Consider the following 24,208-nt stretch of genomic DNA (forward strand, 5'->3'; position numbering starts at 1 on the left):
GCTTTGTTGAGTTGACTGATGTGGAATCGCCTCCCCAGGTGGCTGGGGATGGGGGGCGGTGCTCAGGATGGAACCTGCAGAAGCAGCCATGGGGGCAGCCCAACTGGCCAGAGCACCTGAGGTTGCCTGCCCGCAGGACCCAGAAAAAAATAGGCAGAGCTCCAAAACAGAATTTAATTCCAGTCTGAAAAGTTCAATTCCACAACCAGAGCTTAGGACACAGATATATAAAAATACTTTACAATAAGAGAATATTCCCACGCAGACCCCTGGCCCACAAGAGCATCTTGCTCTCTGTCCTGACCCATTTCAAGGAGGCTCATTGTTGGTGGACCTTTCTAGAAGGGTGCAAAGCCATGGTGGTGATGCCAGTAGGGCCATCCTCCCAAGCTCAGCCCAGACAGGACGCCCTTCAGGCCACCCTGGGAGGAACACCTCAGCAGGACCGCTGGGCCAGCGTGTCGACATCTCTATTTAGGTTTAAGTGAAACCAAGAGCGATGTCACACGCCTTCCCGGCCCACCAACCCAAGGCGTTCGGGCTCAGACGCCAGTCTCCATTCAGGGCACATGCCCTTGTGCCTCCCATGAGACCCTCACTCCAACTGTCAGGTGCAGACTTCAGGGAGGCCAGTCTCTCCTTAGACGTGGGGCGCAGCCCTGGCGGTGGGGCAGCAGTATAGCCAGGAGGAGGAGGATGGGGCAGGGCTCACAACTCACGTCCCTGATTCCTTCTGCATGAAACCTCCCATCAGCTTAGGAAAAATAACCCACTGTGGGTGGCTCTGGCCAAAACGGGACTTCTGTAACCACGTCGGGGCCCAGGCTTGCACACAACTGTCTCCAAAGGCAGGGCCCTGAGCCTGGGACCCTGGGGCGTCAGGGGAACCCATCTTGTGCTTCGAGCCTCCAGACAAAGGGCTCATTTCTGCAGGTGCCAGGCCCAGGGTGTGAGCTTGCGTCCCAGGCTGCACACACAGGTGTCACAGCTCCAGCTGGCTGGGTGCTGACCCACGCGGAGTGAGCAGAAAGACGCCAGTAAGAATCATGGTCCATTTGGTCTCCTGCACGGCAATCCCAGCAGAGGCCAGAACACCGGAAAGCAGCTGGTCTCTGGTCCTGCCTCTCTCAAACACGGGTTTTTCTCAAAAACAAAATAGAGGCACAACAAACTTAGGAGCCCTCTTAGGAGCAATCACACAAAAGAGGGAAACAAATGGAAAAATACATTGATGTGCCAGGGGCTGTACATTTGTATTAGAGTCTTTAAAGCTCCTCTTTAATGTCAGATACGATGCTTTTTAACATAAAGAACAAATGTGCACCTTCAATGAACCTAGAGTACAGTCACAGGTAATGATGTTAAGCACACACACAAAAAATTCATTTTCGTCCTTTAAAAACCTTTTAGGACCTGTACCTTCCACAAGAGCCAGGAAAGGAGAAGCCGAAGTCAGACGGAGGCAGAGCCCCGCCTGCCCCAGAGCTCTGGGGCAAAACACAGCTTCCTCCGGCCTCAGCACCGACGGTTCCTTTCTTCCAGGAGCTGGTTATCAAATATTTCTTTTTCCCTGCAAAAACAAAAGAAGAAAACTTCCTTTCAGTCATTAATTGCATTTTAAAAAAACATAAAGTCTCCCAAAGCAATGGAAATAAAAGCAAACAAATGAGATTCCATCAAATTTATAAGGTTTTTTTGTTTTGTTCTGTCCTTTTACAGCTGCACCCTCCGCATATGGAAGGTCCCGGGCTAGGGGTCGAATCAGAGCTGCAACTGCTGGCCCCCACCATAGCCACAGCAACAAAGGATCCGAGCTGCACCTTCGACCTACACCACAGCTCATGGCAACACTGGCTCCTGAACCCACTGAGCAAGGCAAGGGAGTAAACCAGGATCCTTGTGAATCCTAGTCAGGTTTGCTACTGCTAAGCCACAACAGGAACTCCTTTTAATCTTTTGCACAGCAAAGGAAATCATGAACAAAATGATAAGACAACCCACAGAATGGGAGAAAATATTTGCAGATGATACAACCGACAAGAGATTAATCTCCAAAATATACAAACAGCTCCTACGGCTCAATATCAAAAAAATAAATAAATAAATAAATAAATCAAAAAATGGGCAGAAGACCTAAACATTATTTCTCCAAAGAAGACACACAGATGGCCAACAGGTACAAAAAAAAAGCTAATTGTTAGAAAAATGCAAACCAAAACTACAATGAGGTACCACCTCACACTGTTAAGAATAGCCATCATTAATAAGACTACAAATAACAAATGCTGCAGAGGATATGGAGAAAAGGGAACCCTCCTTCAATGTTGGTGGGAATGTAAATTGGTGCAGCCACTATGGAGAACAGTACGGAGGTACCTCAAAAAACCAACAATAAAATAACTATATGATCCAGCAGTCCCGCTCCTGGGCAAATAATTGGAAAAGACGAAAACTCTAATTCTTTTTTTCTTTTTGTCTTTTCTAGGGCCGCACATGTGGCATATGGAGGTTCCCAGGCTAGGGGTTGAATCAGAGCTGTAGCTGCTGGCCTATGCCACGGCCACAGCAACTTGGGATCCAAGCCGTGTCTGTGACCTACACCACAGCTCATGGCAACGCCGGATCATTAACCCACTGAGCAAGGCCAGGCATCGAACCCGCAACCTCATGGTTCCTAGTCGGATTCATTAACCATTGAGCCACGACGGGAACTCCAACTTTAATTCCTAAAGATACATGCACCCTATACTCATAGCAGTACTATTCACTACAGCTGAGATGTAGAAACAACCTAAATGTCCACTGACAGGATTAGATTAAGAAGATGTGGTACATATATAATGTAATGTTACTTAGCCATAAAAAAGAATAAGGGAGTTCCCGTTAAGGCTCAGTGGTAACAAATCTGACTAGTATCCATGAGGATGTGGGTTTGATCAGTGTGTTAAGGATCTGGTGTTGCCGTGAGCTGTGGTGTAGGTCACAGACACAGCTCGGATCCCATGTTGCTGTGGCTGTGGCACAGGCCAGCAGCTGCAGCTCTGATTCGACTTGTAGCTCAGGAAGTTCCATATGCCGCAGGTGCGGCCCTAAAAAGAAAAAACAAAAAACCAAGAAGAACAAAATAACGCCATTTGCAGCAACATGGATGGAACTAGAAACTGCCATACTAAGTGAAGTAAGTCAGAAAGAGAAAGACAAATACCATATATCACATCACTTAGATGGGGAATCTAATATATGACACAAATGAACCTATCCACAGAATGGAAACAGACTCACAGATACAGAAAACAGACTTACCGTTCCCAAGAAGAAAAGGGTGGGGGAGGATAAATTAAGAATTTGGGATTAACAGATACATGCTGCTATGTATAAAACAGATAACCAACAAGGACCTACTGTATACCACAGAGCACTACATTCAATTCTTATAGAAAACTACAATAAAAAGAATTCTTTTTTTTTTTTTGTCTTTTCTAGGGCCGTTCCTGCAGCATATAGAGGTTCCCAGGCTAGGGGTCGAATCGGAGCTGTAGCCACCAGCCTACGCCAGAGCCATAGCAACGCGGGATCCGAGCTGCTTCTGCGACCCACAGCCACAGCCACAGACAGCAGTGCCAGATCCGAGCCGCATCTGCGACTTACACTGAAGTCCCTGGCAACGTCAGATCATTAACCCACTGAGCAAGGCCAGGGATCGAACCTGCAACCTCATGGTTCCTAGTCAGATTCGTTAACCACGGCGTCACGACGGGAACTCCTGTAAAAAGAATTCTTAAAAAAAAGAACATAGATATTCATGCATGGAGTTCCCGTTGTGGCGCCATGGTTAACAAATCGGACTAGGAACCATGAGATTGTGAGTTCGATCCCTGGCCTTGCTCAGTGGGTTAAGGATCTGGTGTTGCCGTGAGCTGTGGTGTAGGTCACAGATGTGGTATGGATCTGATGTGGCTGTGGCTGTGGCATGGGCCAGTGGCTACAGCTCTGATTCGACCCCTAGCCTGGAACCTCCATATGTATCAGGTGCAGCCCTTAAAAAACAACAACAAAAAACAAACAAACAAACAAACAAAACAACCCTAGACGGAGTTCCCTTGTGGCACAGTGGGTTAGGGGTCCAGCACTGATACTATGGTGGCTGGACAAAAAACAAAACAAAACAACCATTAACAGAGAAGTGTTTAATGAGGACAGAATCAGACTGGGAAGATAAGAAAGTTCTGTAGGTGGACAGTGGGGATAGTCACCTGACAATAGGGTTATGTGTAATGCCAATGAGCTGTGCACTTAAAAATGGCTAGGATGGGGAGTTCCCGTCGTGGTGCCATGGTTAACGAATCCGACTAGGAACCATGAGGTTGTGGCTTTGGTCCCTGCCCTTGCTCAGTGGGTTAACGATCTGGCGTTGCCATGAGCTGTGGTGTAGGTTGCAGAAGCAGCTCGGATCCCGCGTTGCTGTGGCTTTGGTGTAGGCTGGTGGCTACAGCTCTGATTCAACCCCTAGCCTGGGAACCTCCATATGCTGTGGCAGCAGCCCAAGAAATAGCAAAAAAAAGACCAAAAAAAAAAAAGGCTACAATGATACATTTTATGTTATTTTACCACGACGAAAAAAAACCTAAAAATAAAAGATGAAATATCAAACCGTCCTTAAGTGACTACATAAAAAAAATTTACATTATCGGTTATTGACTGGCCACCCCCTTAGGACAGAGAGAAACTAGGAACGTGATCCTGAAACTGATGACCCACAAGGTAAAAGTAACACAGCAGTTCACAGATCCCACAAGGGAGGCAGCACAAAATCTGTTCCAGAAGCCCCAAGTGGGCAGAAGTACAATAACACTGGCTTGCGCAACAACACTTAAAAGCAACTACAGTGTGAAAGAACAGGAGTGGGCACATCTGGGAAGGGAGCAAAAATGGGACCAAAGAGAAGCCATGTCCCGGAGGCAGCAGAGTGATGGCTGCGGTGCAGCACATCGTTCCATGGGCCCAGGGCCGGGGCTGCAGAGACCTCAGTCCAAAGGAACAGGCGGGAATCGCCCTGCAGAAACCTTGTGCTCCCGGAACAACGTTTGTGCTGGTGGGGAGGCCGCCCAGCCCACAGCTGAGACTGAGATGGAAATGCCCATTCCTGCTCTGCTAATTCAGCTGAGCCCAGGCTCCAGTGGCCACTGCATCCCAGTGGGCAGCACCCAGAGCCCTGTCAAGGGGAGGATTCGGGCCTGGGGCTGAGAGGCTGAACCAGGAGGGGCTAGCAAAGCTGTGCCCGGGAGGCCACAGGCTAAGGCCCTAGTTGAGTCTTCAGCCTGTCACTGCCACGCGGCCCTGCCTGCTCCCTGCTCGGCCTGGCAGCTGGCCCAGAGACGGGATTAGGGGCTCTGGAGGCCAACAGTCCAAGGGCGGCGAACCACACCGATGTGAGGGAAACATCTTGATCACAGCACATCCCAGCCAGCCAGGGCGGCGGCTGCAGCTTTAATCTTGCTGTTTCCTCAAACAGCCGTGGCATCGGGGCCATGGGGAGAACACCCAGGCCCAGCCAACAGCACAACGGCTGGGATAGGTGCCAGTGGCCTACCGGTAGCTGAGGGAAGGTCCTCGGATGTACTTCTCCTCGGCTGTCTTGTAGTCCACTGAGTCCACGGCAGAAATCGCGCAGATGATGGCCTGCAAGAGGGCAGCGGCTCAGGCTCGGGCCAGGCCACAGGGGCTCACAGGGAGCTCAGAGGACCAATGGGCGGCCCAGGCCCACGAGCACAGCCTGCCATATCTCTGCTTCCAGCGAGGTTCCCAAGTAGGTCAACAAGGTCCTCTTTAGGATGAGAGACGAGAGCTCACGTCACCAAAAGCAGAGAATGAGAGGCTGCGTCCAAATGAACTGGGGCAGGTTTAAAAATACATACATTGACTAGGAAAAAAAAAACAAAGTGGTAATCTGAACACACCATAGATGTCTGATGTTAAAGCATCACTCCTAACTGCTTCAGGTGAGTCACAGGACTGTGGTTACATCAAAAAATACTTTAGGAGTTCCTGTTCTGCCTCGGCAGAAAAGAGCCGGACTAGTGTCTGTGAGGATGTGGGTTTGATGCTTGGCCTCACTCAGTGGGTTAAGGATCTGGCGTTGCCATGAGCTGTGGTGTAGGTCACAGATGTGGTATGGATCTGATGTGGCTGTGGCTGGCAGCTGTAGCTCCGAAGATTTGACCCCTAGCCTGGAAATCTCCATGTGCCACGAGTATGGCCCTTTAAAAAAAAAAAGAAGAAGAAGTGGGGGAGTTCCCGTCGTGGCTCAGTGGTTAACGAATCTGACTAGGAACCATAAGGTTGCAGGTTTGATCCCCGGCCTTGTTCAGTGGGTTAAGGACCCGGCGTTGCCGTGAGCTGTGGTGCAGGTTGCAGACGTGGCTCAGATCCCAAGTTGCTGTGACTGTGGCGTAGGCCAGTGGCTACAGCTCTGATTAGACCCCCTAGCCTGGGAACCTCCATATGCCGTGGGAGCAGCCCTAGAAAAAGCAAAAAGACAAAAAAAAAGAAAAAAAAAGACAGAATAGGGAGTTCCCGTCGTGGCACAGTGGTTAATGAATCCGACTAGGAACCATGAGGTTGAGGGTTCAATCCCTGGCCTCGCTCAGTGGGTTAATGGCGTTGCCGTGAGCTGTGGTGTAGGTTGCAGATGCGGCTGGGATCCCGCGTTGCTGTGGCTCTGGCATAGGCTGGTGGCTACGGCTCCGATTGGACCCCTAGCCTGGGAACCTCCATATACCGCGGGAGCGGCCCAAGAAATAGCAAAAAAAAGGCAAAAAAAAAGGACAGAATAAAAAAACTTTAGAGTCCTCATGATTTAAACCAGGGTAGCCCCCCCTCGGCAGAGTTGACATGGGGGTGTCCGGTTGCTGTGGGGGTAAAGGACACCCCTGCCCCAGCCCCTCCATGCTAGAGTCTCCCTCAAGTCGTGATGACCACAGATGTCCCCTGAGGTCACCTGGTGTCTCTGGGGGGTGGGGGTGGGAATTATTCGTTTTAGAGACATCCACTAAACTACTTACTGACGGAAAAGGTTTGGGCTGTACCCCAAAATAACCTGGGGAGGGCCTGGTGGTACTGGTGATGTTAGCACATTCCTCCAGCCCAACAATGGACACTGAAGAGTTAACGATGTTGTTTTATTTTTTTTTTATTTATTTATTTTTGCTTTTTAGGGCTGCACCCTCAGCATATGGAGGTTTCCCAGGCTGAAGTCAAATCAGAGCTACAGCTGCTAGCCTACCCCACAGTAGGGTAACACTAAATCTGAGCCACGTCTGTGACCTACACCAAGGCTCACAGCAACACCGGATCCTTAACCCATTGAGAAAAGCCAGGGATCGAAACCCCAACCTCATGGTCCCAGATATATTCACTTCTGCCGTGCCACAACTAAAACTCCACCGTTTTATTTTTTAAATATATTTCTAACTTTCCACAATTACCTAACTTAAAATTTTTGAGTTGGGGTATCTTTCCACATTCCACACATGCCCAGCAGTGCCCGAGGAGCCATGTGTGTGCCCCCCTGCCCACCCTCACCCAAGCTGAGGGGCTCTCCACAGAGGTAAAGCCCCTTCCCTGAGAAACTCATCTCTGGAGGCAACCACCCACTGGGGTCGAGGCCACAGCTCCCAACACTGTGGGCAGACTCAGGCACCTGGCCTGGCTCCACGATGCCCTGGCAAAGCAGGGCTGGGCCCCGGCTGCAGACCCCAACCCCACCCATACTGTGCGGAAGGTCCCTCAGGCCGCCTACCTCGGGCAGGAGGACATCCAGGACAAAGCGGATCCTGTCAGCACCCGTGTGTGCCAGAGCTCTGTTGCCCGCCTCCTGGCACAGCCCCTGGAGGTACTTCACCACCAGGTCCAGCTGCTCATCATCCTCCAGATAAGTCTCCACGCAGGTCACATGTTGCCCCGAGCTCAGGAAGGTCTTCAGCCACCTGGATGGCCTCCTGTTCTTCAGGATGTCCCGAAGGTGGCCCTCAGCACCCCTGGCCTTCACGATGTATTCCACCAGCCTCTGGTTGGCACGGTCCCGGGCAGCCCTCGAACGGTCAGGGAGGACCTTCCTGCAGGCCTGCCTCCTGCCCTTCGGGCCCCCCACCATGGGCTCCTCCAGGTCCTCCCTGCTCAGCTGGGGGAACCTGGTCCCCTGGACGTCCTGCTGGATTGACTTGCGGACAGGGTAGCCTGCAGAGGAAGTGCACATGCTCCTGTGACTGTGGGTGCCACTCGGGGCTGGGGTTGGACACCACGGTCCAGGAGGAACCACCACGTTCCCCTCAGATAGGACTCTGCCTCTCTCCCCAGCTCTGCCCTCCACCCCTGCCCCACTGAAGAGCATGCAGCCCAACTCTGGAATGACCAGCAACCAAAACTACTGGCAACAGGGAGGCAGAGGAAAGGACCATCCAGACACCCCCGCATCAGGCAAGGCTCCACACAGCCAACAAAACACCACCAGTGCTGACAGCAGGTGTGAGTGGGTAGCCACCAGCCCAGACGCAAAGCAGGGAAGAAACCCACAGCTGCTCCCCTCCCACTGAGTGAGGCCAGGGATTGAACCCGCATCCTCATGGATACTAGTCAGGTCCATTACTGCTGAGCCACGATGGGAACTCCAGGTCCCACTTTAAAGGATTCTGGTGGACTTACTTATGTCAGCTGCATAATATTCCAGAAAAGAGCCGGTGAAAGAACCACAGCCTGCAGAGTGGGGAGGGGGCAGGGGAAGCCAGGTCACACATATGAGGAGACGCTCAGGAAATCCCTTCCCAGGTGGTCCCATCCAAGTGCCCTGACCTGGAGTCCAGGCCCCAAGCGACCCACCCCACCACCCGGTGAGAGGACTTGGGGCACAGAGAATACGCTGGCTCCAGAAAGGCCAGGGGTTTTTTTTACTAATGACACCACAGTCCAGAGTCCTGACAGCTGAACTTGAGATGGGCAGAAACCAGCTCGGATTCAGAAACTGTTCTTTTGTTCAGACCCAGGATTTTGGCTTCCACCAGCTGCCTTCCCCCGTCCCCCCCACCGCCTCTGTGCAGAGAACACTGGTAGGGGCTGGGCCAGACAGCCAGTGGGAAGAGGCTGCACTCTGCCCCACGCTGCTGTCCCCCTTCTCTCTGAGCGAGGGCGCTGCTGCCCGCGTACCGAGCCGGACCCTGTAGTCGGTGATGAGCGAGACGCACCAGCCGATGGCCTGACCAAAGTCTTCCTTGGCCTCGTCCTGCAACGAGACCCACACAGTGGGTGTCAGTGGGAGCCACGGGGAGCTATTCCAACACGTGTCCTCTGCTCCCTTGTCCACAGAGGGCGCTGAAAGGACCACAGACCATACAAAAGAGGGTGGGGAACACAGCCAAGTGCAGCCGATGGATCCCTAGACTTGAGGTCACATAAAATAAATCTGCAGAGACACCTCTAGGCCCACTGCTCCCAACAGAGCAGGGGCAGCCAGGAGAAGTACTGCCCTGGAGGGGAGAGACCCTGGGCCTCATGGTCCTCCCAACAAACCAGGGTGGTTACCCCTATGAGGACCCCTGCGCTGGGACAATGAATGAAATTAACCTGAAATCCACAGGCATGTGATGGAAATGGGCAGGCAGCTCTGGAGGAGGAGGACACAGGGGTCTCCGCCAGGCTTGCTGGCTTGTTGGGACAGGCCAGCACCAACTCCCAGGAGGCAGTGCTCCCTGCTGTGCCAGTGGCCTGGCAGCACTGAGAACAGTGGGCAGCAGAAGGTTTCCTGGGCGGGCCCGCTGTGTCCCCCTAGTCTGAGGAACCAACTCAGATGATACCCCCCACCCAGGACAGTATCTCCCACACAGACCCCAGAGAGCCTGCTGACGCAGCCAGGAAAACCAGGCCTCCGAGTGAGGCTGACTGGCCCCACCATATCAACCCAGCAGCGGTTTGTGTTCCAGAGTTAACAGCACTCAGTGCAGACCAGCTCTCAGGGGGTTGTGAGCAAGGCATGAATGAGAGAGCTGGTCACAGAGCCACAGGCATGTGGTCCAGGAGCCCTGTGCAGAGTGTCCACTGCTCCCCAAAATGGGCAGTGCCCAGGCCCTGGCTTAGAACCACTGGCCTCAGAAGGAGCTAGAAGCCCTGTCACTTCCCCTCAGCGTGGTGCATCCTGTGCTCCAGGCCAAGCCCATATGGAGGGGACAACAGCCCCCTCCCTGGAGCTAGGAGAACCCAGGGCACCAGTCCCCAGAGCAGCGGCCACAACCGGGTTGTAGACTGCCACTGTTTTGAGGGTCACATGGAGGACACGGTTACCATCCACCAAACCAGGCCTTCAAAGCAGCACCAATAACCATTCACTTACCAGAAATGTCTGCTTCTCCTTACAATCAAAATGCTTCAGCCGTCTAAGAGACACCGTGATGCTTGAAGCAGAGAGAGAAAAGGTTAACATGAATGGACTCCACCTCAAGACCTGGGAGCTCCTTTCCTCAGAGGGAGTCACGGAGTGCCCGAGGGTCCCTGGTCCTCCCATCCCCATGGCAGCAGGGGCTGTCTGCGAGGCCCGGCAGGTGACGCTTCCACTCCACGGTGCAGGACCACAGGACTCCAGGGACCACCAGGCAACTAAACCGCGGCAAAACAAAGGCTGAGGCAGGGGCTGTTCTCAGCACCTGCAGTGACCAACTCCTGCAGTAGTTCTAGGAAGTGGGGGGTTCAATGAGGGTCCGACTGGGACCTTGCTTCGGGCGTCAGATTTCGGGGCCTGCGGGGGTACCCCTCCACCGGCCATCACCCCACCCTGGAAGCACTCATCAAGAACAAAGAAGAGGAGTTCCCGTCATGGCGCAGTGGTTAACGAATCCGACTAGGAACCATGAGGTTGCGGGTTCGATCCCTGGCCTTGCTCAGTGGGTTAGCGATCTGGCGTTGCCGTGAGCTGTGGTGTAGGTTGCAGACGCGGCTCAGATCCCGCGTTGCTGTGGCTCTGGCATAGGCCGGTGGCTGCAGCTCCGATTCAACCCCTAGCCTGGGAACCTCCATATGCCGCAGGAGCGGCCCAAGAAATAGCAAAAAGACAAAAAAAAAAAAACAAAAAAACAAAAAAACAAAGAAGAGTGTATTACCCTCTCCCCTTGGGGTTCATGTTTCCTTCAATAAAAAGCACGCTCGCTTTCTTATCCCTTCGCCTGACACTCTTGACCTGTTGGCAGATGCAAGAACACAAGGTGTCAAGGACCCAGAGGTGGTGGGTTTCAGGCACCATCCTGACGTCACTTCATTAAGCATGTGACAAAGAGCAGAGTCAGCTCGGGAACACAGAGACAAAGCTAACACTCGGAAACACCCAGAAACCACCTACATCGCTCTTAGCACTTTGACATAAAAGGATCAGGTCCACTGCCCCACCATCCCTGCCCATCTTGGCTGGAGAACCTCCTCATCTGGGGGACAAGCAGGTGAGCTCAGAACTGGCCTCCCTACAGCTTTCCGCACCTCTGCTGCACTGGCACCCTGTCAACCAGCAGGCTGGTGAAGAGGAGAGGTGTGGGGAAGGCTGCCAACGGCGGAGGACATGGTGCCTCCAGGAAGCAAGTGCTGGCGGGGCGGGAGGTGAGGGACCCCGTAACCAGCCCCCTGCAACCTGTCCAGAGGCTGCTTGAAAATGGCGCTGCACCTACATGTCTGTGCTCCGCCTACAGACCCTTTAATCCTGTCCTTTCTGAACGAGTCAGTCACGTGCCAGGGGCCATGCTGGTCTGGACGAGACCAAGCTCATCGCCACAACAAAAGCTCCTGCACGGTGGCAAATACCTTCCCCGTTTACGCTCTCCTAAAAATTAAAGAACCAGAGCCAGGACCGTCAGAATCCCGTCTCTGCCGACAGAGGACAAAGCGGGGATTAAAGAGGAGACTGAAGGGGCGACAGCAGCCAGGCAGTGCTGAGGGGTGTCCACCACACTGGGGGCACGGCCGGAACCCCACACACCTGCCACTGCTTGGACAAAGGGCCCAACCCCAACCTGAAAATGAAAGTGCTATGACAGGGAAAAGGCCCAAAGTGCATGACATTTAAAATGAGCCAGGAGTTCCTGTCACGGCTCAGCAGAAATGAATCCAACTAGGAACCATGAGGTTGCAGGTTCAATCCCTGGTCTCACTCAGTGGGTTAAGGATGTGGCACTGCCATGAGGTGTGGTGTAGGTTGCAGATGGGGCTCAGATCTGACATTACTGTGACTGGTGTAGGCCGGCAGCTGTAGCTCCGATTCCATCCCTAGCCTGGGAACTTCCACATGCTGTGGGTGCGGCCCTAAAAAAAACGAAAATAAAACAAGCAAACCACAGGCATTTTGGGGAGGCAGGCTTCCTAAGTCTGCTTGGCAATGACCTAACCTATAAAGCCTTGCAGTCCACTATGCCAGAGGGCCTCCTTAGATAAGTGCGCCGTGTCTGCAGGACGGGCGCCCCTTCTGTCTCCCCAGCAACCACCCAACACTGAGGAACAGACGACCTCACATTCAGGACCAACTGACCGAGAGCGAGATGGAGGAGAGTTCTTACCACGGCAGGCCAGAACGGGTATTTTTGGTATTTAAGCCAGACTAACATTCCTACTTCAAATGAACGCGGTTCTAGAATTTAGAGAAAGAAGAAACAGAGACAAGTTAGAGAAACGTCAAGCATAACAGCTTGACAAACTACACAATTACAGAGATGCTGTCTCAGCCTGGTGCTGACGTGGTTCCCATAAGACAGCCGAGAGCTCGAGGGGTAGGTCTGAGACCCATCCCCACCCCAGCCTGTCATTAGAATCTAAGTGCTGACCAGAGCCTGGGCCTGCTCACTGGGTGCTGGCGGGTGGGGGCTCAGTGCCACCTCTACAACTTCTAAGTCTCATGCTATTCCAGAATAAAGAAAGCACTTGTTGGAGTTCCCGTTGTGGCTCAGCGATTAACAAACCCAACTGGCATTCATGAAGACGCAGGTTTGTTCCCTGGTCTCACTCACTGGGTTAAGGATCCAATGCTGCCATAAGCTGTGGTGGCAGATGCAGCTCGGATTCCGCGTTGCTGTAGCTGTGGCATAGGCCAGAAGCTGCAGCTCCGATTTGGAGGCTATAGTTCCAATTGGACCCCTAGTCTGGAAACCGCCAAATGCCGCAGGTATGGCCCTAAAAAGATAAAAAAATAAAATAAAATAAAACACAGAGTTCCCACTGTGGGTCAGCGGGTTAAGAATCCGACTAGTATCCTTGAGAATGTGGGTTTGACCCCTAACCTCCCTCAGTGGGTTAAGGATCCAGCATCGCCGCAAGCTACAGCATAGGTCAAAGATGTGGCTTGGATCCCATGTTACTATGGCTGTGGTATAGGCCAGCAGCTGCAGCTCCAATTCAACTCCTAGCCTGGGAACCTCCATATGTGGAAGGTGCGGCCCTAAAATAAATAAATAAATAAATAAAACAAAATAACGGCTGCACCCATGGCATATGGAAGTTCCCGGGCTAGGGGCTGAATTGGAACTGTGGCTGCAGGCCTACACATAGCCATGGCAATGCCAGATCCAAGCCATATCTGTGACCTATACTGCAGCTTGCAGCAACACCAGATTCTTAACTTACTAAGGAAGGCCAGGGATCAAACCCGCATCCTCATGGATACTAGTTAGCTTTTTAACCTGCTGTGCCACAACAGGAACTCCAGGATAAATTTCTGAGAATCTCATCAGTCTGAGAAACTGGGTGTTTTAAAAAGCAAGAAAAAGGAGTTCCCTGGTGGCTCAGCAGGTAAGGACTTGGTGTTGTCACTGCAGTGGCTTGGGTCACTGTTGGGGCACGGATCATTTCCACATGCTGCTGGCGCAGCTTAAAAAAAAAAAAGAGAGAGAGAGAGAACGAGAACTATTTCAGTAATCTTTAGAAAATGAGAGATTATTTCTTTTTTCTTTCTTTTCGGTCTTTTTATGGCTGCACCCGCAGCATGCGAAAGTTGCCAGGCTCAGGGGCAAATTCGAGCTACAGCTGCCAGCCTGCGCCACAGCCACAGCAACACCAGGTCCAAACTACAAATTATTTCTGAACAAGATTTAACTATGTTCCCAACCAAGAACGTTCCAGAATGAGTAAATAACACTTAATATTTAAATATCACAAAATCAGGTAACACAAGCTGCAGGACCAAAGAATCAGGTTCATGGCGCCGTTGTCTCCTGGAAGAAAAAGCCCTGTGGTGCCTGACAGACAAGAGGAAGGTCTGCGAGGATAAAGAGACTGGGAGGGGGGGCCTGTGGCACATGGGGGAGGGGAGCATCAGGGCACCCCAAGGACAATGGGTCACAGGCATAGACAGCCGACTCAGGGCCCAGCCAGGAAACACTGAAAAACCAAAACCATATGGAAGACAAAACTGAGAGAAAAAAGCCAGTGCTAGGGTCTCGGCGCTAAGGTGACCAACCCCAGGTGGCAATGAGGACATAAACACCTTTCACAAGGAGGCGCGGTGTCTTTCTCGTTGCCCAGTAAGTCCCTGGGAGCCGATGCCACCGTCACTCCCCAGAGCCCACATGCTGCAGCTTCCAGGCGTGGAAACGTCCAGACACCCAAAGGATAGGGACGGCTTGGTGAGCGACCACCCATCACTCTCAGTGCATGATGACCAGTCATCACCAGGAATGACCAGCAGAGCCATGGGAAACGCCCAGGACATGGTTGCGCAGAGAGAGCCGGAGGGGACCCGCAGGCCGCCCTGGACTGGCTGTGCAATGCCCTGCGAATATCTAATTCTTTCACAATGAAGAGATCAAAAACAACAACAACACAACAACAACAAAAAAAACCCCAAACCAGACCACATTACACTAAATGGTTAAAAAGTAAGTCTAACAATGGACCCAGCTCTGAATGGCTTAGTTCAAAACCAACTTTCTGTAGCTGGTTCGTCTGACTGTTTGAACCGCTGCATCTGACCTGCGGGGCAGGACCGTGGGGCCCAATGCTGCACCTGGGGGTGCAATGCGCACACATGGGGGTGGGAGACCCTGCCTCCTGGGACAGAGTCCTGAGGCAGCGTCAGGCCACACCCAAGCGATGGCGACAGAGCACATCTGGACAGAGCACATCTACTCACTCGGCACCCTCAGCCCCCTGGGAGCAGCAGGACGCAGGCAGGAAGCAGGGTTTCGGGGCTGGCCCGCTCAGCCCATGGGCTCCTCTCTGCGGGACTGTCCTCCAGACACAGAACCCAGGACTCTCCAGGCAGCGGGAAACCTCCCCCCAAAGCCGCGGGCAGCACCACCGGGAGTGCGCCCAGGGCTCCTGGGGCCTCACCGTGATACAGGAGGATCCTAGGGGGCTCTTCATCCTCCTCGTCCTCCTCCAGGATAGACCTGACGGAATTCAACTCTACCGACTCCTCAGAAGACTGACGGGCTGCCAACAGCGGAGACCAGACCATCACCCTCGTGATCCTGGGGACTGACCCCAGGAAAGCAGCTCACGATGCGTGAGCACGAGCACAAAGTTACACAGCCACACTAGGGCAGGGAGCGTGTGAGGAAAGCACATTGATGAGAGAAAAAGAACAGAAGAGAGGGGCTGACAGAAGCAGGAGGAACCGGGTTGGGGGGGTTCCCTACTCACGCGCCCTCAGATTTGCGGGCAGCCAAGGTGGCGGGCAGCCACCCTCCCTGGGGAAAACAGCAAGGGGGCCTTGGTGAGGTGGACCCTCGAGAGATGGGCAGAAGGAGGCAGGAACGCAGGAGTGAGGCAGGAGCAGAGATTAGTTTCTGAATTAGCATTTCAAAACTAACGCTGCTGTGAGAGAATCAGAGCGCATGGCTGGAGCCACACAAAAATACACCCACACAGGAATCCTTAAAAAGTCAGGAGCCTCTTCAGTGAGTTAATCGCTTCTGAGATTCCTGCCCGTTTACCAGGGGTGCATTACCACAGGCCCCTCGATAACGCAGCATAAAGGACTTAATCCTTGGGGGAGCAGATGCAGCCTCGGCAGGGCACAAAGCCTCCGCATGTCTGCTCCACTCCCTCTGGTTCCAAACAAAATAAAAACACCATGATTTGGAGTCAGTGAGAGAAGCTTTAACCCAAAGGGGAGATAAACAAAAAGGACGGAAGGGATCTGTGTTCAGGGATCGCGTTAGGATCTGGTTAGACGCTCAGTGTCCGTCCCAGCTGACTGTGGGCTTCCCCCGTCCAGCACCTTTACCTTTGTCCAGGAGATGGTCGTTTCCAGAGTCCTCTGCGGGGCCCAGCCGAACAGTGCTGCCATCTGGGCTGCGGGCATCTGGGCTTCGGGCATGAGGGTAGGCCACAGGTCCCGGGGCCAGAAGCGTGGCAGGGCTGCCCAGGGTACCCTCCTCCCCAGCTCTGGGAGGTGAACACAGGGCCTTGCTCTCCTCTGATACCAGAAGCCTGTTCTGACTGAAGCTGGCCTCCTGGGCTGGGCTTCTACCCCTTTTACTTGGGGTCGTCCAGTTCTCCCGGGATCTTCTGGGTCCACCGTCAGCTGAGGAGAGTGCAGGAGCAGGTGGGCATCCACCGCGCCCAAGCCCGTCCTTGTGGTCCACTTGGCATGTGGGGTCCTTCTCAAGAGGAGGCGGCCCCGAGAGCCTCTGGTGCAGGCGCTCCCTCCTCTGGGCTCTGCGACAGCCCAATGCATCCTCGAGCAGCGAAGGTGTGGGGCTGGGGCCGCAGGGTGAAGGGGCTGGTTCTGCAGGCTTCTCACTTGGAGACACAGTGGCTCTTTCTTCCCTTGAAGTGCTTTCTTCCTGCAAATAGCTCCTCTCATTCAGCACATCCAGGGCCACTCGAAGTGCGCGCCGGTAGGCCAGCTCCTCTAGGGGTGCGGCCAGCACTGCGCTCTCAGAGGCTAGAGAAGAGGGAACAAAGCCCTGACATCGGGGTCCGGCACCGAGGGCCTAGAGGCCACCGTGTCCCCACCTTCATCTTTCCAGGACAGGAGCCTGGCTATCCAACACCAGCCACTGGGTCAGGGCTGCAAGGCTGCATTTTCCCAAAGAGAAAAGTGAACGACCCTACCCCGATTGGGTGACAATGATAAACTCCTCCAAGTTACACAACAAAGCCACCAGCACAATGTATTCAGATGTTTCTCAAATCCTCTCAGCTGTACAGTTTCAAATTCAATCAGGGTCCATCAAAACCCAGGCCAGCTCAATAAAGACCCGGCAGGCAGTACACTCCCCTCCCGGGTTGCGGGGGGGGGGGGGGGGGGGGGGGGGGGGGGGGGGTGAGGACCGGCCCGGCGCAAAGGCTCTTTGTGGGCCAGGCAAATGTCCACACTGCTCTGCAAGGGCATTTCAAAGCAGAAAACAGGACCAGGCCCTGGAACTCTCAGCCTGACCTCCCCGCTGCCAACAGTTTTATTCATTCATTGCCACACACAGGTATGGCGCTATCTGTTTGAACAAGATGATGGAGGCAGTATCATAGCTCAGCGGGCGTAATACCTCAATCAACATGGTATTTTCCCCTGTTTAATATTAACAGACACCCAGCTTCCCACCATACCACAATCTGCAGGAGCAATGACCGTGGTCCAGGGCTGGCAGCCAATACCACCACCTAAACAGCCGGGAACCACCACCGTTCCTTCCAGAGGCACAGGGAGACGGGCCCTACTCTGCAGACATTGCTGGGAGGAATTCTGGGCCAGCTTGTCCCTAGACAGAAAGAGTTCCCTGCATGCGGGATGAGCGTGTCCCTGCTGCGGAGAGAAAGCACTCGCCTGTCTGGGTCTGCCTCAAAGGGGCCGTGTGCCAGGCTAGGGCCAAGTCGAGTGCAGTGGAGCAGGAGTCACAGGGCTCCGCTCCCAAGTTGGCAGCCTGCACACTATGGTGGGTAGTAGCTTTCTCCCCTGGGGCTCGGCAATGGAGTTTAGATCCACACTGGATGGCAATCTCAAACCTCGGGACAGGGACTGCACCAGCAACAGAATTATTTCACAGTCTTACTGTTTAAGAAGCAAAAAACAAACAAACAAACAAACAAACAAACGCGAAAGAGAGAGAGGCAGAGACCGAAGACCCTCCCCCTGTTGCTCAGGGCTGCACACCCACTCTGCATGCCCTGCAGGCCACCCCAGGAGTCAAGAACAGTGTGGGCTCCAGGGACAAATTCTAGAAAGGCTGAAGAAAGCAGATGCTCCTGGTTCTTCGGCTCAGGGAAAAACCAGTGAATAGGGTACACTCCCTCCCCCCACGAGAGCAGCGTCTCAGCGTCTTCCCAAGCTGCCTCTGACTGTGGAAAGCTGCCGGTTATGTGAAAACACGCTCTTACCTAAAGAGGAGGCAATGCTTTCAATGTGAGACTTCTCCAGAATCTTGGCCCTCTTGTTCATTACCTTAATTCTGCAGGGACAGAAACGGCCGTTAGACGCCATCAAGATGTTTTCAAACTTGTTTTTCTGGAGATGACAAAAGAATGAGATTCATTTTCTTCCTCCACACCCTTACACTTAAACCAAAAGTCACAGCCAACACGGAATTCGCACGCCTGAGGTTAGAGGCAGCAAGGACTCTGGTGAATGTGGAGGGTTTTATTTTTTTTCCCCTTCCCCTTTTAAGACAAAAAAAGGTTGGCTGGATTTTAGAGTAAAAATGAATTCAAATTGTGACTCTTACGAGGCAAATCCCACTTTCAACTGCACAAATAACTCCTTTGTTACATTTTCAGAGTAGATGATAATGTCACTAGAAGCTGTTTACAGCCCAGCAGGTGTGTTTTAGTTTAAAAGGATGTGCTTTCCTTTTAAACTTGAGTATTCAATTACCTTCCCAGCCTCGGGGAAAGTGTGGGCTGAGGACTAAGCAGGCTTCCGAGCAAGCAGCTCTGCAGAGAGAGGGATGGGACGCAGGGAAGCTGGAAGGGGAGCTGACCAGGTTTTATTCTTCATTTAGAACTGGGAATTTTCAGTCAGTCACACAGGACCTGGGCATTCCAGTGGTGCCTGGTGACCTATGTCCTTCAAGCGAAGGACAACCCAGATCACAATATAAAGCTACCCCACACCCATGCCCACACATTTGCCGTCTGAATGCTAAAGGACAGCTTCCTGTTAGAGGGACAGGCTCAAACATCAAACATTCCAAGACTCATGGGGCTGTCACACTAGTTTCTGGAAAAAAGAAACAGAAATAAATCTGTGGGAAGGAAACATCCCCACCTGAACCCCAGCGACCATTTACCTAGTATATAATTTATATTTACGCCATTTTTTTGGGGGGGGGAGGTCCAGGGCCAGGGCAAAAACCTGTGCCACAGCATTGACAACGCCAGATCCTTCACCCGCTGAGCCACCAGGGAGCTCCTGTATTTACTCCGCTTTTATACTGATCTCTCTGTAGATCACACACAATACCTTGCAAAGATCTTCAATTTCTCAAACATATATGAAATAAAACCAGTTTTCCTCTTATGGCTGTTATTAGCACTTCCAGGAACTAAAGAGATAAGAAGCCCTTAAAAGAAAACTTCCCTTTTTTTTTTTGGAAGTGGGTGTGTGGGGGGTGGTATCAGAAATCCCACATGGAAAAAAAATATACAGTATTACAAAAACACAACATGAGGGAGTTCCCATCGTGATTCAGCAGTTAACGAACCCAAACCCAACCAATATCCATTAGGACTCTGGTTTGATCCCTGGCCTCGCTCAGTGAGCTAAGGATCTGGGGTTGCCCTGAGCTGTGGTGTAGGTCGCAGACGCAGCTTGGATTCCGAGTTGCTGTGGCTATGGTGTAGATGGGCAGCTGCAGCTCTGATTCGACCCCTAGCCTGGGAAATTCCATATGCCGCAGGTGCAACCCTAAAAAGACAAAAAAACAAAACAAAAACACAACACTTAACTTTTTGTCTAAGGAGAGTATCTGAACGTTTAGGAAAATATTCTTTTTTCTCTTATTTTTTGCTGATTTCTCAGTTCCGGCCAAGACCTACATTTAAAAAAAAAAAAAATGTAACTAAGACACAACAAACTGCTGACCCAAAGCAAGATGCAGTGGCCACACATAAACACAAATGCAACAGCTGATTGACTTTTAAAGTATACAAGTGAGCTAGCTTCAGAAGTATGGAAACTGAGGCATGAGGGCAGTAGCAGACACAGACCAGAACCCAGGATTTTGCTGCGCACTCTGGCACTCTGCCTACGGCGTTGCTGGAAAAGCTCCCCAAGATACTCCTGTTATTTACTCTCAGGGCGCCTTGCCAGAGATTTCCTTGAGTTAGTCTTACATGCCTTTTTATAGCTGACTCTGTTAAAGAATTTTTTTCTCTGGGTGGAAAAAAAAAGAGAGAGACTGACTTCCGGAAGTGTAACCTTGTAAGCACTCGACCAAAACCCCATTAAATGGGGAATGAGAATCAGTGCCAACAGATAGCAGCGCCAACTGTTCAGACTCAATTATTTCACTGAAGCAACTCCTAGGTATTTCCTGATAAAGATTTTACTTGTCAGCCGAAAGTCATTTCTAATTCCTGAAATTACAGAATAATGGCTGTCACCTTTGCAGGCCATAATCGCTCTTTCCATTTGCAGAGGACATACTTGGCATCCGTCATGATTTAGACTCATGTGGCAAGTGGTAATGATTTGGCACAAACAAAGTACTTGAAGGTCTGACGCGATGTGCCCTGCAACAAAATGTGCACGGTGGTTTATAACATCGTTTGCTTTCGATTTCAGGGCAGATATAACTCTCAAGGGCAAAGGTTGGGGGGGGGGATCCTCAAGTAGATGGTTCAATTCCATCATCTTGCACTGAGGGGCTCAACGCCAAAAAGAAATGACTGGCTTTGGTACCTAGGAAAGCGCCTAGATTATTTTCATCGATATAAAATACAGCCAAATTCCCTCCCGAAGGCTCCGTCTGGATTATTTTTAAAAGGCTCCTGAATAAATAATGTCTGTGCTAAAGGCCCGCCCGCCTCTGTCCTCAGCACGAGAGGTGTTTTTAAACAATCAACGCTTACAAGCCTCCCTCGTTACGAGACTTAACAGTTGACCACGGTGCAAAAAAATAAAATAAAATTGGAGGAAAGTGACTGCTCTTCTGGCTGCTGTGTCCCAGAAAGGACGGGGACAGCTGCAGACCGTTCATGACATCAATCGGGAAGGCTGATCTAGCTGTTGACAGAAAAGAAAAGGAGGTGGGGGGGTTCATCTGTGCAAATGTGGGGTTCACCACAGCGGGAGAGGGTGTGCCCAGTTAGCAGAGGAAGGGGGTTCAGGCAGCAGAGGTGGAATGTAGAGACAGAGAGGGGGTTCAGGCAGCAGAAGATTCAGGAAGTAGATATGGGTTCAAGCAGAAGAGACAGCAGAGAGCGATTCAGGCAGCAGAGGTGGGGGTTCAGGGAGCAGAGGAGAGAGTTGTGAGTAAAGGTGTGATTCAGGTAGCAGAAGAGAAATTCAGGGAGCAGAGGTGGGATTTAGGCAGCGGAGAAGGTTCTAGGAGCAGAGGAGGGGTTCAGACAGCAAAGGAGACATTCAGGGAGGAGAGGTGGGGTTCAGGGAGCAGAGGTGGGATTCAGGTAGCAGAAGAAAGATCCAAGGAGCAGAGGTGGGGTTCAGGCAGAAGAGGAGAAGGTGAGGGATGAGAGGAGAGAATTCAGGGAGCAGAGATGGTGGTTCAGGTACCAAAGAATGGGTTCAGACAGCAAAGGAGAGACTCGGGGAACAGAGGTGGGGTTCAGGGAGCTGAGATGGGGTTCGGGGACAGAAGGGGATGTTCAAACAGAAAAGAGATTCAGGTACCAGAGAGCAAAAGAGGATTCAATAAACAGAGGCTCTCTCCCGCGACAGAGCCTCTTTCGGGGTTCGCCCCTCCCCCCAAGCCCGGCCCCGCCGCCTCGGCCCCCGCCCGGCCGACCCGAGGGGCGCAGCCCGCCGGGCTCACCGGGCACCCGGCCTCCGCAACGCGGCGTCCCTGGAGCCCAGCGCGGAGGGCGAGGAGGCCGCGGCAGCCCAACGGCGGTCGCACCCGCGCCGCCCCAGGCCCCGCCGCCCGCTCCCGCCCGCGCTCACCACCTCCTCCACCACCGCCGCCGCCGCCGCCGCCGCCGCCGCCGCTCCCGCGGGCCGGGGGCGGGGCCAGCCTGGCGCCGCAAGTCCCACCCACGCCTCTGACCAATGGGCGCCAGCGCCAGCGCCAGCGCCGCGGCCCTGCCCCTTCCGCCCGGCGGGGAGCAAAGTGACGAGAGAGCGCGCGGGGGTGCGCGGGCGCGCGCGAGACTGACTGACGGGCGCGAGGTGGGCGGCGAGGACGGTGGCTGCGTCCTGCAGGTTCACGTGTGCGCCCGCGGGCCCCTGCCCGTGCCCGTGAAGCCCGCGCTGCCCTCTGTCTCCGCCCCGCCTCGCCCGGCCCCTAGGGAAGCCTCGAGAGCCTTCCAGATCCTTCCGCGGTGTTTTGCCAATAGCCCACTTCGGTGGGCGGTGACCTGGAAAGCAGGAACCGCTGGCCGCGCCTTTGCCACTGCGGTGGCTCGTGCGGAGTCGGTTTGCAGACCGAGTGTGCCAGGGAGATCCCACGTCAGAGTGTTTTCCCTGTGCCCCTGGCCGCCCCGGAAGTGATGGAAAGCAGAATTGGGGGTCAGGAGTGGGAGTGCAGCCTCTCCTTCGGCCTGCATGGTGAAGTTTCTGGGTCACACAAGGCTTGTCCAAAGGGCCCAGAGTTCGGGGACCGAGGTGTCCAGTGGGGCGCCCAGTTTTGGCCCCAAGTGGATAACAACACCTTAGAGTCTCAGTTCACATGAGATTTTGATGCCCTATTTCCATCGTTTTTTGTTTTTTTCTTCTTGTGTGTGCATGTTATATTTTTTAGTGCTGCACCTGAGGCACATGGAGGTTCCCAGGCTAGGAGATGAATCAGAGCTGCAGCTGCTCGCCCACACCATAGCAACGTGGGATCTGATCTGGGTCTGCGACCTACACCATAGCTCACCACCTACACCATAGCTGATCATCGCTCATAGCAATGCTGGATCCTTATCCACTGAGCGAGGCCAGGGCTCAAACCTGTGTCCTCATGGATGCTAGTCAGATTCCTTTCTGTTGAGCCATGATGGGAACTCCTGTTTTTTTTTTCTTCTTTTTACAGCCGCAGCTGTGGCATATGGAAGTTCCTGGGATAGAGATCAAATCAGAGGCATGACTGCACGCCTGTGCCACAGCCACAGCAATGCTCTGTCCTTAACCCACAGAGAGGCCAGGGATGGAACCCACCTCCTCAGAGCAATTGTCAGGTCCTTAACCTGCTGAGCCACACTGGGAACCTTCCATTTCCATCGTTTTAGAAAAGCATGGAATTCCCTGGTGGTGCAGTTGGTAAGAAGAGGTGTTGCGGAGCTCCTGTCATGGCACAGTGGAAACAAACCAGACTAGGATCCATGAGGCCAGGCCTCGCTCTGTGGGCTAAGGATCTGGTGTTGCCATGAGCTGTGGTGTAGGTCACAGACACAGCTCGGATCCTGTGTGGCTGTGGCTGTGGCGTAGGCCAGCAGATGTAGCACCGATTGGACCCCCCCTAGCCTGGGACCCTCCATATGCCGCAGGTGCAGCCCTAAAAAGCAAAAAAAAAAAAAAAAAGAAAGAAAGAACTGGCTTTGTCACTGCTGTGACTCAGGTCTCTGCTGTGGATGGGGTTCAATCCCTGTCTCAGAAACTTCGGCATGCCACAGGCATAACCAGAAAAAAACAAAAGAACATCTAGGACTTCCCTTGTGGTTCAGCGGGTTAGGTATCCAGTGTTGTCCCTCCTGTGGCTTGAATTGTTGCTGTGGCACAGGTTCGATCCCTGCCTGGGAAACTTTCACATACCATGGGCACAACTGAAAAAAAAAAAAAAGAATGAAAATCCAGATTGAGTTCTGGTTCACGCTGACTCACTAGGTGTTTATGTGTAAATACATTTTCATCTTTGGTTTGGTTCATGGTTCAGTGACAAACTTAATACGCTTTTACCCATCATCAAATTAACAAAGATGAAAGAAATCATCAGGCCCAGGCGCAGCACAGAGTAGAAGATGGGCAGCCATAATTTGGGGCTGCTGGGACATGTGAATTAGTACCTTTCTGGAAAGCAACTTGACAATATCTGTCAGATGCCTTGAAAGTGTTTCAGACCCTCCAACCCCGCAATTTCCACTTGCAGAGATTTAT

General features: G+C 52.7%; 1 protein-coding gene across 8 annotated transcripts; it reads right to left on the reverse strand.

The window, feature by feature from the left end:
* Positions 1-160: 160 nt before the first annotated feature.
* PWWP3A (PWWP domain containing 3A, DNA repair factor) lies at positions 161-22,086 on the reverse strand. 8 transcript variants are annotated; one of them, XR_007134483.1, is made up of 15 exons: positions 21,948-22,086; positions 20,557-20,685; positions 19,900-19,985; positions 18,334-18,404; positions 16,241-16,903; positions 15,343-15,444; positions 12,579-12,649; positions 11,142-11,218; positions 10,379-10,439; positions 9,199-9,274; positions 8,701-8,751; positions 7,799-8,235; positions 5,591-5,679; positions 1,420-1,570; positions 161-1,143 (listed from the first exon to the last, which is right to left on the reverse strand). XR_007134483.1 is itself a non-coding variant. In XM_047777728.1 (14 exons), the coding sequence occupies exons 2-14, from the start codon at positions 20,611-20,613 to the stop codon at positions 1,516-1,518; spliced, it is 1,896 nt and encodes a 631-aa protein (XP_047633684.1). In that variant the 5' UTR covers positions 20,614-20,685; positions 21,948-22,086; the 3' UTR covers positions 161-1,515. The 8 variants fall into 8 exon arrangements, 7 of the variants coding, with proteins under 7 accessions (XP_047633684.1, XP_047633685.1, XP_047633688.1 ...); XM_047777728.1 differs by having other exon boundaries at positions 161-1,570; XM_047777729.1 differs by lacking the exon at positions 19,900-19,985 and having other exon boundaries at positions 161-1,570; positions 18,334-18,460.
* Positions 22,087-24,208: the final 2,122 nt, after the last annotated feature.

The sequence above is a fragment of the Phacochoerus africanus genome, chromosome 4 (assembly GCF_016906955.1).
Source record: "Phacochoerus africanus isolate WHEZ1 chromosome 4, ROS_Pafr_v1, whole genome shotgun sequence".
Taxonomy (NCBI): domain Eukaryota; kingdom Metazoa; phylum Chordata; class Mammalia; order Artiodactyla; family Suidae; genus Phacochoerus; species Phacochoerus africanus.